The sequence below is a fragment of the Eptesicus fuscus genome, chromosome 3 (genome assembly GCF_027574615.1).
Source record: "Eptesicus fuscus isolate TK198812 chromosome 3, DD_ASM_mEF_20220401, whole genome shotgun sequence".
Classification (NCBI taxonomy): Eukaryota; Metazoa; Chordata; class Mammalia; order Chiroptera; family Vespertilionidae; genus Eptesicus; species Eptesicus fuscus.
In genome coordinates, this window is record NC_072475.1 from 48561495 (window position 1) to 48574986 (window position 13492).

Consider the following 13492-nt stretch of genomic DNA (forward strand, 5'->3'; position numbering starts at 1 on the left):
TGCTTTTGTGACTCATCCAAGTTGTGGTTATCAACAGCTCATCACTTTGTATTGCTGAAGAGTAGTCTATTTTTTTTGGATGCACCAGAGTTTGTTTATCCATTTGCCTGTTGAAGGATGTTTGAATTGTTTCCAGGTTTGGTAAATTAGTAATAGAACTGCTGTGAACATTTGTGTATAGGTTTTTGTGTGAACACAAGTTTCCATTTCTCTTGGATAAATCCCGAGGAGTGGGATTGCTAGACCCTGTAAGAAGAATATGTTTAACTTTGTAAGAAACTGCCAAATTGTTTTCCAGAGGGGCTGTACCATTTGGTAGTTCCAGCAGTAGGGAGTTTCAGTTGTTCTGCATTCTCTTTAGCACTGGTATTTTGTATAGTGGTATCTAATTTTGAGGGTTTAATTTGCATTTTCCTTATGGCTAATGACTTGAACATCTTTTCATGTGTCAATTTTCCTTCTGAATAGAGTAAGTCTCCCTGTACCCAAGGGGGATATATTTCAAGAAGCCCAGTGCATGCCTGAAATCATGGATAGTACCAAAACCTAAATATAATTTTTTTTTTCTCTGTAGGATACATACATTTTCACTTAAAGGAAGCAATTTACGGCTTCTTTACTTTATAGCATCACTACTTCTGTGCTTGGGCCTATTACTAAGTAAAATATGGGTTACTTGAAAACAAGCACTGTGATACCATGACAATGTATCTGATCACCAAGATGGGGCTACTAAGTGACCAATAGTCAGGATACACTGGGCAAAGGGAAGATTCACATCACGGGCAGGATAGAGTGGGATAGTGAGAGATTTCCTTAAGTTACTCGGAATGGTGTACTATTTGAAATTATGAATTGTTTATTTCTGGAATTTTTCATTGAATATTTTTGGACTGCAGTTGAGTGTCAGTAACTGAAACCATGGAATGTGAAATCACAGATAAGGGGGATCAGCGGTATCCTATTAGGTAAAGTATCTCTTTAAGTTTTTTTTTTTTATTGATTAAGGTATTACATATGTGTCCTTATCTCCCTCCATTGCCCCCCCCCCCCACTCCCTCATAGCTAAGATTTTTGACATTTTAAAATTGGGTTGTGTTTAGTGTGATTCCTACAATTTCATTCTTCTTTTTCAAAATGGTTTTTAATATTTAAGGTATTTCTCTTTCCATATAAATTTCATAATCGGCTTGACTTTATCTGTAAGCAAAATCTTGTTAGGATATTTTGTTGGAATTCATTAAATCTGTCAATTAATTTTTGGGGGAAATTGACATATTTTCTATGTGGAGACTTTCAGTTCATGAATATTCTATGTCTATTGTATTATTGTTTGTTACTACTGTAACAAATTCACAGAACTTAGTGTCTTAAAACAACTCTTTTTATATTATAATTTCTGTTGGTCAGAAATCAGGTACAGTGTGGCTTATCTGGTCTTTGTTTAGGGTTTTACAAGGCTAAAGTCAAAGTGTCAACAAGTCCCGGCTCCTTTCTGGACTCTCTGGGGAAGAATGCACTTCCAGAGTTGTTGGCAGAATTCTATTTTCTATGGTTGTGGGACTGAAGTTTCCTACTGACTGTCAGCTCTGTAAGGCCACCTGCATACCTTGACATGTTGCTACATCTGTCTTTAAATCTCAAAGGCCTTTTTGAGTTCTTTTCTTGATTTGCTTTTCTCTGCTTTGTCCTTCTGCTGCATCTCTCTGACTTTAACCAGAGAAAGTTATTTACATTTAAGGGCTCATGTGATAGATTGGGCTCACTTGAATAATCCAGTATAACCTTCCTACATTAAGATTCATAATTTTAATTATATTTATAACATCCCTTTGGCTAAGTAAGATAGCGTAATAGATTCCAGGGATCTAAGGCATGGGGCCATTCTGCCAACCACATAATTCCATTTAGTTAGGTCTTCTTTGATTTCTTTTATCAATGTTTTATAAATATCAGCATACAGATCAGGTACAGGTTTGGTTAGATTTTAAGCTAAATATTTCATTTTTGTTTTACTTATTATAACCATCTTTATTAAAAATGGTTTCTGTTTTTCATTGCCAGTATATACTAATATGTTTAACTTTTGTGTGTTGACTACATATTCTGTGACTTTACTTATTCATTTCTATTTTTAATAGGTTCATTAAGATTTTTTATGTTGAAAATTATGTCATCTGTGAATAGTCTTATTGCACTGATTAAGACTTTGGGAATGAAGTACAAAGAATGAACATCTTTGCCTTGCTCCTGATCTTAGTGGAAAAGCATTCAGTCTTTCAACATATGATGCAATGTTAGCTGTAGGTTTTTTGCAGATGCCCTTTATTAGTTTCAGGAAGTTCCCTTCTATTTTTAATTTACTGAGAGGTTTTCTTTCTATTATGAATGATGTGGAATTTTGTCAAATGCTCTTCCTGCCTCAATTGATATGATCATGAAGTTTTTCTTTCTTAGATTTTTCAAATACTGAAACTAGCCTCACATTCTGGAATACACTCTATGTGGTTATGGGATATCTATAGATTTCTTTTCTGTGTGCTGTCTGTGGAAGGTTTTAGAATCAGAGTAATATCTCATAAAGTGAATTGGTTACTGTCTTGTCATCTATTTTCTGGGAGAGATTATGTATAATTGATGTTATTTATATTTTAAGTGTTTGAATGTTTCAGTGAAATCATCTGAAGCTTGGGAATTTATTTATTTTTCTCTCTGTAGGATACATACATTTTCACTTAAAGGAAGCACTTTATGGCTTCTTTACTTTATAGCATCACTACTCCTGTGCTTGGGCCTATTACTAAGTAAAATATGGGTTACTTGAAAACAAGCACTGCCATTCCATGACAGTGTATCTGATCACCAAGATGGGGCTACTAAGTGACCAACAGGCAGTATACGCAGGGCAAAGGGAAGATTCACATCACGGGCAGGATGGAGTGGGACAGAAACATTTTCACAGAAGTTTTGGTTTTTAAGATGTTTGTCCATTTTATCTAAGTTGTGGAATTTATGTTCCTAAGGATTTGAACACTGGCTTATTACCATTTTAGTGCCTATGTAACCAGTAGTGATGGTGATGTATCTTCTTTCATTCTTGATATTAGGGATATGTGCTTTATTTTTGTTCTTGGTTCACCTAGCTAGAAGTTTAGCAATTGTATTGGTTGTTTTTTTCAAAGTACCAACTTCTGGTTTTATTATTTTTTTTCCGTCTTAAAATTTTGGGTCTCTACTCTTTATTATTTTCTTCATTTTGATTGGTTGGTTTATTTTTTTCTTCTCTTTCCAAGTTCTTAAGATGGGAGATTAAATTATAGGCTTGAATTCTTTCTTCTTTTTTAATGGGTCCTGTAGTGCTATGGATTATTCTAAACACACTTTTTCAACTGCATCCTACTTATTTTGATATGCTGTTTCTTTCGCTTTTGTTCAGTTAAAAATATTTTCTAATTTCCCTGTTTTATCCATGGATTATTTAAAGTCATATTTCTTAATTTCAAAGTGTTTGGAGATTACCCTGTTATTTTTCTTTTACTGATTTCTTGTTTAATTATGTAGAGAGAAGGTTGACTTTAATTCTTTTAAATGTGTTAAGGTATGCTTTCTGGTGCATGGTGAGGCTCATATGTATTTGAAAATAATGTGCCATTCCTTAATTTTTAGAGTCCTCAAATAGTTGCTCCACGTATTCTTCCTAAGTTTACAGCTGCAATTCATTGAGAATGACAGGGTGGAGTTTGCTTGCTTCGTTTGACCCAGTATGAGAGCCTTTCATGTCACCTTGCTGAAACTTTTTCATTGATAAATACTAGATTCTGAAATATTCTGCATAAGGATCCTTCTATGGGTAAAAAAACACACAACTAGAAACCAGATAAAAGATTGATGATGAAAATAACTGATTTTTAAGTAAATGCTATCTCCTTTTCTATAAAATGGGATAATTAATAATCTGTCCTATGTCCTTCAAAGACTTACTTGTCATAGCTGTGCAAGACCTGCTCATACTTTATCAGTAAGTTAGAGAAGGGTAAAAGAAGGATCTGGGTGGAATCAGGACTCGAGCAAGCGATATGGCTGCAGGGCTGACCTCACACAGGGATGACCTTCAGGTTTGTGCCTTGGTGCTAGTGGCCACATTTTCAGTAGGCAGGTCATAGCAAAGGGCATCTGTTGATCAGGAATGAAGCACATGATAGCAGCTTCATGGTTACAAGAGGCTTATCCAAGTGCAGGCTCCTGGAAAAGTCCTGAAAAATACCAGGTTGAAGGTTCAAGCCCCAACCAGGTTCATGGGCTTCAAAGAGTAGCCATGATCTGAATATGGAGCTATATGTTGAATCAGGAAACTGAGGGAGAAATCAGTCCTGTGGACTATTGAAATGCTGGTGTGTAGAACTAAGGCTGAGCAAATGGTCAGTTAGAAAAATTACCATCCTTGGGGAAACAAAACTAGTTTTAGTCTGTTACCCACTGTTCAGTGAGAGAATCCAGGGCTAACTCAGAGATGAGAGCCTGGTGCTTACTGAGCCTAGAGAATGCAGAAAATAGAAAGCTTCATATGCAGGAGTTGATGTTAAAGTTGTGAGCGCATGTTAGTGATCATTATTAACATTGTTGTTGATAACATAGATCTAAGTACATATTTGAAACTTCTCATTAGGTGATATAGGCATCCAAGTTGATATACCAGGAAACAATGGCATTGACTATAACAGAAGTACCAATACCTCAGAGAGGAAGTATAAAAATGATCATATAGTAAATAATATGGATAATGCAAGAGAGGCTGAGTGTAATTTTATTATATAAAAGTTTCCAGCCCTAGCCGGTTTGGCTCAGTGGATAGAGCGTCGGCCTGCGGACTGAAGGGTCCCAGGTTTGATTCCGGCCAAGGGCACATGCCTGGGTTGTGGGCTCGACCCTCAATAGGGGGCGTGCAGAGGGCAGCCGATCAATGATTCTCTCTCATCATTGATGTTTCTATCTCTCTCTCCTCTCCCTTCCTCTCTGAAATCAATAAAGAAATATATTTAAAAAAGAAAAAAAAGAAAAAAAAGAAATTCTTTCTTGAAAAAAAAAAAAAGTTTCCATCATCTGAAGCAAGGGTAGAGTCTGTTAAACTCTATCACAGTAATCTAAAGCTAGACTCTAATTCAGACCATGAGAAACTATGTGTCCTTAGGCAGGTTTCTTTTCTTTCTGACAGTTTCTCCATCTCTGCAAATACCCAGTACCTCCTCCCGCCAAGAAACAAGAACCAAAGTATATTTACTCAGTGGGTCAAGGCTGCAGGTTTGATCTCTGATCAGGGCATATATAAGAAGCAACCAATGAATGCATAAATAAGTGAAAGAACAAATCTCTTTCTCTCTCCCTCCCTCAAAATCAATAAGTACTCCCTATGTGTGCTTTTTTTTTTTTTTAAGAAAAGTGTATTACTAGTCACAATAATAAAATCCTGAGGCAGAATGCAAGATAATGTTAAATGAACCTGCCTTCTTAGAGAGGTCGCAGACCAGCCAACCTCCTGTACCTTTAGTCTGTCAAAAACAGCCGACACAGTCACATTTTCTTTTCAGTCTGCTTTATTCTAATTCATCACAGGGCTGGACTGACCCTGGACTTGTCTTTGCACACAAGTTATCTTTTGATTAGCTTTACCTTGGTGACCTGACTCCTTGCTGCCTCTGGCATAATCCAGTTACTCATGAGAATATCAATTAAGGTCCTCAATCACCCTAATTAGAATGTCTTCTAAGTGTTGCTTTAGGAATAGTATTAGGGCTGAAAGTACTGTGCCCTGAATCTGAAATGAAATATCTAGTTGCTCTCCACTGACAAGGATTAATGCAGAATTATTAATTAATTTAATTAATGACTTGGATGAGGACCTAGGTGGCATGCTGATCAAGTTTATAGATGACACAAAGCTAGGAGGATAACAATTACTGGGATGACAGACTAGGGAGCCAAAATGATTTCAAGACAGAATTTAGTGGCAATCCATCTAATACGTGCCTGGAAGAATGGTCTCCATTAGGCAGAACTGGATGTTAATATCACTCCTCTAATCAGAATCCTTCAATGATTCCCCTATTTGCTGTTAAAATTAAATCCCAAGTTCTTAACCTGATACACAAGTCCTTGTTATATTGTAATCCTAACTCTTCCTGCTTTCCAACAAAATCTTCTATATAGTACTTTCCCTAATATCCTGTGCTTGAGCCAAACTGAATTATTTATAGACTATTTTCTATTTATGATCCATTTTCCCCTATCTTTGAGCATTATTCTTTATTGAGCTTCCTTTCCACAGACTTTCATTCTGAGTCTTTTAAATTTCCAAACCAGTTCTTGCTAGTTCAAAAGCTACCTCTTACATTTAGTCTTCTTTGATTGCCTTAGCTAGAGTCATCTCTGTCTTTTGCTAATCTTCAATTATACTTATCTGTTCCTCTCTGACTATTTTATCACTGTTTGCTCTGTACCACAGTTATTTTGTATACACATTTTAAGGCTTGCTAAACTCTGCCTGGTGCTAGAATGTCTGCCTGATAAATCTTTATATATCCTATGGAGCCTCTGCATGTGTGTTGCTCATAGCTGATGACATTGAAGTGGTTTGCATGTGGTTTATTCCTTCTAATGGGAAGAAGTGTCCTTAGAGGCCCCTACAGTTATATCAAAGGGACCTATAAGCAGAAAGTCTTCAGTATATGTTTTATTGAACACATGAATGATGGAGAGAAGCGTTCCCTAAGGTAACAGTATATGAATAGGAAAGAAATGGTGGTGATAAGGAAGAGACATTTAATCTTTGAAATAAAACAGTTATTTAAGATATAATCAACTCACTTGATTTGTGTATGGCCATGCTAAAGGAGGAAGCACAGTATGAACCAGAGTTTTCTGATGATGTGTGGTTAAGAGAGGTGATAGGAGTTAGAAACTGGCATTGTCTTTTAAAGTGACTACACACTGTGTGGATTGCTTGGACAGTATCAATTTACACCTATTGTTTTAGTATAATACTCTTAAAATTGTCCTATTTAAATGCTGTTATATGGTCACCCTATTAATCAACTAACTCTTTGACCTTTTAAGACTGGTGGGTCCCTGTGGTTGTAAAGCTTATGGCATAGGACATAATATTTGAGATAATAATAGTCTTATAGTTAGCCAGATATGGGTATAAAACTCATCTCTTTCACTTATTAGAAATATGATCTGGACACATATTCAAGACCTCTGGTAAGCACCCTTACATATGACTATTGTGTTCAAAAGTGAAAAGGGTGGGAAATTTTTCAGTAATGTAAATATTTCAGTATTTATAATCCTAGAAAGGCTTTACCAGGGGCAAATATGTCTAGGGTATTAGGGAAAGAAATACTTCACAGAGTTGTTAAATCTCTAGGCCTCTGATTAAAGATCACACAACCAAAAGTAAGGACATGGTTCTTGCTGGTTGACTATTTCAGCTGGTTATCAATAGAGAGGCTCAAGACCATAGAAATTGAATTCTAGACTCATCATTTGTTTTTTCCAGTGAGAAGAGGAAAGCAGCCACAACAGGGAATGTGGTTTATATATTTCCTTTTACTATAAATTCATAGTGTGGTGGACTGCTGACCAAGGCAGATTTCAGGATTTCTAGATTTCCTATTCATCACAAAGAAGGAAAATTGCCTGGATTATAAAATACCTCCAGTTGGAAATAGACCAAAAGAATGTGAAGAAGGGAAGAAGATCAGAAATATGCTGGAATGTGACTCCAATGAAAAAAATCCAGTGTTTTTTTTTTTTAAATAGGTATTTATAGTTCAGTTTATATATCAGATTAATAAATGGATCTACCTCATCCACTGCTGGTGGTACAAATGCTATGGAAAGCAGTCTTCCTCAAAAAATTAAGAATAGAGGTACCTTATGACTCAGCAATCCCACTCCTGGATATATATCTGAAAAACTTGAAATTATGTATTTGCAAAGATATATGCACCCAACGTTCATTGCAGCATTATTCACCATGGCCAAGACATAGAAACAACCCAAGTGTCCTGAGATAGGGAACTGATAAAGAAGATGTGGTACATATACACAATGGAATGCTACTCAGCCATGTAGTACAGCATGGATAGACCTTAAGAACATTATGCTAAGTGAAATAAGTCATTCAGAAAAAGCTAATAACCATTTGATTTCACTCATATGTGGGATATAAAAATGAAACTTATGAACACAAACAGCAATGTAGTGGTTGCCAGAGGGAAGGAGGTAATGGGAGAACGGGGTCCTAATATAAGGTAACAGGAGAAAATTTGACTTTGGGTGGTGGGCACACAGTACAATATACAGAAATCTACGTGTTCATGTTGACCAATGTCACCCCAACCAATTTAATTAATAAATTAATTTAAAAGAAGGAAGGGTTCTAGAGCCAGGCTGCTGGAGTTTGATCATTAGTCTATCACTTTCTATCCAAAAGATGTTCGTTATAAGATTTAAACTTGTCCCAGTTTGTTTATCTATAACAGAGATTTTAAAAAACCTATCTTATTGGTTGGTTCTGACAATTACATTTGTTAATATTGTAAAATTCTCAGAATAGTTCCTGATCATTAGTCAGTATGCATATGCACTAAATATTATTTAAGCACTGAGAGTAATGAGTCCTCTCCCTCACCTTTGTATTTAGATGGACAAGATGGGACTTCTGTGGTGTGTCATGAGCCTCTACTTCTATGGGATCTTGCAAAGTGATGCCTCTGGTAAGTGAATGGCTTTGACAATCAATTAAAATACAAGTCACGCATAGTGTATTGTCTCAAGTCTTTATGAAAATGAACTAAGAGAAGATAATATTGTTTATTTCCATTGTCTTCTGTGGTAACACAGCATCATAAATTTGACAGAATCAGAGAATTTTGATGGTAGGAGGAACCATTGACATCTCTAGTCTTCACAGTACACAGTGCAATTAGGTTAGTGATCTGGTGTATAAAAATGTAGGACTTTTTCCATCACCTCCAGATCCAAACCAACTAGAACCCTGCTTCTTTTCCTTACATTAGGTCCTATGGGAAAAGAAATGACAGTGATAGTAGCACTGTTTTCCAAACTTGAGCCAGTGGTGGAGAAGGCCTTCGTGGTGACAGTCAACTGAGACGTTATAAAAACAAATAAATAATGACAGCTTTCTGTCATGCTGCTTCTGTATAGGAAAGAAAAACCGGTCAGGCTCAATCTTTCTTTGGGTGTTGCTTCATAAGAAGAGTCAGCCAAAGCCTTTATTGAGTTTGAATTACCAAACTCAACCATCATGGACCTGAATTATATGAAATCAGACTTACAAGGGACTTGAAAGTTTATCTTTTCAGGTCTCCTCTCTTCTCTAGAATTACTATTCAGAACTATTTTCTGGTATCTCTAACTAGTGGTTATCTAATTATAACTGGTTATATCTTTGGACTGATAAAATTTTAGATGTTAGTACATATAACTGAAATTTGTCTCTATGTCATTTCCATACATTTCTTGGTTCAACTTCTTGATTTAATTAGAACATACATAATCCAATGGTTTTCTAATTTTAATGCAAGGAACCTAGATATCTTAATTTTAAAAAGCTTTTAATGTATAATTCCCCTAAAAATCTTGGCCATACCTTGAATGCCATTGCTTTACTTCCTCTTTTATGTGAGAGGCCTCCACAAATGTTACAACAGTGATCATATAATCATGACCATGCTCTTTAATATATGCATTCAACTGTTCTTCACATGACATGGATTTGAGTCCTCCTACCATCCTGATGATGTTTTCTGGGTGTTTTTTAGTTTTGCTATGACACTTAAAGCATTTTATTAGAAACCAAAAACAACACTAAAGGAGAGGTATAACTAGGACAGAGTATGGCTCAAAGCTGAGAGAAGGAGAGAGAACTTCCAATCTCCTTGGCCTCTGGGGTCTTCACAGATGAAAGTGTATATTATTCAGGGCTGATATTCAGGTGGGATACATGACTATATAGCTCTACTGGCTTTTTAGACTGACATATGTCCTGCTTTAGTGAGTGCTCCAGTTGATGGTCAGTGCCATGATATCCTGATTTTTAAATATGCTGAATATAACCCCTGATCATAGTTTGTTCTTATTTGATTTAATCTATGCTTACAGAGGTCTTCCTTAACCATCTTCACTAAAATAGCCCTGCCAATCACTGTCTATCCTATCCTGCTTTAGTTTTCTCATAACTCACTAATGTATTAACTCATTCTGTTCTCTCCTCCTCCCTCTATTTTTTCTTCCCCCAATCTCCATCCTAATTTCCTCTTCCCTCCCTTCCTCCCTCCCTCCCTTCCTCCCTCCCTCCCTCCCTCCCTCCCTCCCTCCCTCCCTCCCTTCCTTCCTTTCTTCCTTCCTTCCTCTTCCCCTTCTCCTTTTTTCTCCTCCTCCTCCTCCTCCTCCTCCTCCTCATTCTTATTCTTATTCTTATTCTTATTCTTATTCTTATTCTTATTCTTATTCTTATTCTTATTCTTATTCTTATTCTTATTCTTATTCTTATTCTTCCTTCTTCCTCTCTCCCTCTCTCTCTCTAATATATATTCCTTTCACATCTATTTTTAGGCAAATTGGCCAATTTTATAATGGAACTTCTTGTTTGGATTCATACCAGCAATTCATCAATATGGTTTGATATGCTGCCTCACCTTGAAGGAAAAGAGAGAGGTGACTGTATTATTTCTACTGGGAGAACAGTGAAGTCCCAGAAGTTGGTGGGTGCTTATGCTTCCCTAGTCGTCTTGGCAGTGTTGCTTATCTGAATGACCTTTACTATAATTCTTCCAAAGAGCTCCCCCACCCCAAATTCCTTTGGAAAGTGAGCTTTCTACCCAGAAAATGTGACTCATAATTCTGCCAGGGAAGCTGACTTCTCAAATAAGATAAGTTCTCATACCAGATCCATTGGGTCACCCTGGGAGCAGGAAACATGTTGTAATCCCCTCAGCCCATCTGGCACATATTCATTTGCTTCCTTATGAAAAGGTATATTGTGTCTGTGTCAGTAATGTACTTCCTAGTTGGAGGAGAGGAACAAAAAGAAAGTGTTGTTGACAAAAATAAAAGAGGAAACTGGCTCTGGACTAAGGGGGTGGGGGGATTACCTCACAGGATGGGGGATCAACCAACCTCTTGTGCATCAAGGTGCCACCTCTTATGATGACATATATGTCAGCAGACTTGTTGGTCTTTCATGCAGCTCTTTCTGTGCCAGGTACCCCTCTGAATGGAGCAACAAGATATGTGTGTAACAGAGGAGAGATAGTCTGAAAACCCTAGAGTACTGTAAATGTATATGATATTAGTAAGAGTTTTATCTTGTTGTTCTGGACCCTTCCATGTAGCTCCTTCTCTTTAGGGAAGCCTCAAATTTATAAAAATGAATTATAACAACATCAAAACTTGAGTTCCATGCAATGTGTTTCAAGTGCAGTGAGTTGGACTTCAAGTCACATGATTCTGCCTTTAGAACATGGTCTTTCTGTGAGCAGTACTGTGTGGGATTTCCTTGTTTGCTCAGGAACGTGGGAAGAGCATCATTTTCATCTCAGGTGGTGATAAAAGCCAATAATCAAAAGTAAGCATTTACTTTCTTTTAAGGAACTAAAGTGTGGATAATTATAATAGTGATAATGTAATTATGATGTGGTAGTTACAGTGATAATAAACTCCCTTTGCTAAAAAAAAAGCACTTTGTGCTTTACATATTCTGTCATTTGACTCTCACACCCAGACCATGGAATAGTCAGGCAATGTTAAAAAATAATGAGTGTAATGAGAAAACTAAAGCAGGATAGGATAGTCAAACTCCATTTTTTATTAAGAAAAAAAAAAAAAAAGGATCACAGTGGTTAAGTGAATTACCTAAAATCCCACAGCTAATCTTTAGCATAACTGTGACTTTAATGAGTTCCTCAGTTCCCAAGATGCATGCTATTCTTACTAAATATATACTCCCCTTGGACTCCACTAGCATATAAACAGTTTAGGAAGAAGATTAAGATCTGAGGGGTCACAGGTTTTGTTCACTGTTAAAGAATCACTCAGTCATAGGTTTTGGTGCTTTTTAGATAAGGAGTATCTCACCCCAGACCTCCTTAGTATATTATCATTTTTTAACATATTATTTTTAAGGATGAAAATCACTGTAATGCATGATCAAAACTCAATTATTCCCATTTTTGCTTATTACCATATTAAGCATTTTCAATATTAAACTCTAAGTAAAGTTCTCCTTTGCAAGAATTCCAAAAGCAAACTTTGACTTGTCACACATTTCTCTTTTGGTGTTTCATTGGCAGCATGTTAAAAAGTCAAACTGTAAAAGCTGTCTTCAGAGTAGAAATAAATATTTGGAACTTGTGATTTCAAGTTGGAAAGATAGTGAAAACGGCACCCCAGATAGTATGGCGAATTTAAAAAATATTGCCATATCAAAATTATTTGCTGCACAGACCACCTAAAAATGATAGCAATGCACTTTCTTCTCCAAAAATGATAGCAATGCATTTTCTTTACACACACATACACACACCCACACACACACACACACACACACCCACACACACACCCCCACATTTGAACATTAGCTTTTTATTTAAAAGTGAGCAAACAGTTGACTGTGTGCCAGGTGCAGGGCTAGATTTCACACACATTATCACTAACGTCGCAGAAAACACTGCGGAGGTGTGGAGTTGGAAAATCCCACGCCCATTTTATAGTTTAGGAAATGAAGAACCAGGGAGGTGGCCTAAGGTAACAGTGCTCATGGGGCAACTGCTAGAGCCCATCTTGAAGGCTGCTGCTACTCAAAGGCAGAGCTCTTCCTTTATACCATATTCCCTTCCTTCAGGACATTGCTCTGCTAATGCAGGTAAAATCCCCGGGTTTCTTTTCTGTTGGGTGTAAGAAATTTGCAGAGGGTGGAAATAATCTTTTGGCTTGAGAGTGAATTACACAATGCAAAATAAACAAATACCTAAAGACACTGTTTCACCAGGAGTCAAGAGACATTGGTTTACATTCTGACTGTTTCACTTTGTGAGTTTTTAAAGACAGAAAGACGTCTTTTAATCACTCTGTGTCACGGCATCCTTATCTATCAACCAAACCAACCAACCAACCAACAGCAGCAAATGCTGCCTTCCTGCTTTTGAATTAAAGAGGATAAGGGATGTTATTATACAACATGCACACACAGAATGTATGCTCTTCCCATTTAAGTGGTTTCTAATGACAAGAGTTTATCTTACAGATTTCACCTTATTCTAAAGATCACGTGTTTGATCATTTTATATTAAGGAGTCTAGGGCACATACTGGAAGGTTCTTACTGTAAGCATCTTACAGTAAAGTCTGAAAGAAAGAAGCAAAAATAAACACCCAACAGAATACCCTGAGAGAGCAGAGAAAGTTACTAG

General features: G+C 36.7%; 1 protein-coding gene across 1 annotated transcript in view; it reads left to right on the forward strand.

The window, feature by feature from the left end:
* IL1RAP (interleukin 1 receptor accessory protein) overlaps nucleotides 1-13492 on the forward strand; it is a 169138-nt gene that overhangs the window by 46768 nt on the left and 108878 nt on the right. The window contains exons 2-3 of the mRNA XM_054713830.1: nucleotides 8705-8777; nucleotides 10639-10740. Of these exons, the coding sequence (XP_054569805.1) occupies nucleotides 8705-8777; nucleotides 10639-10740 (175 nt within the window). The remainder of the gene's footprint in view (nucleotides 1-8704; nucleotides 8778-10638; nucleotides 10741-13492) is intronic.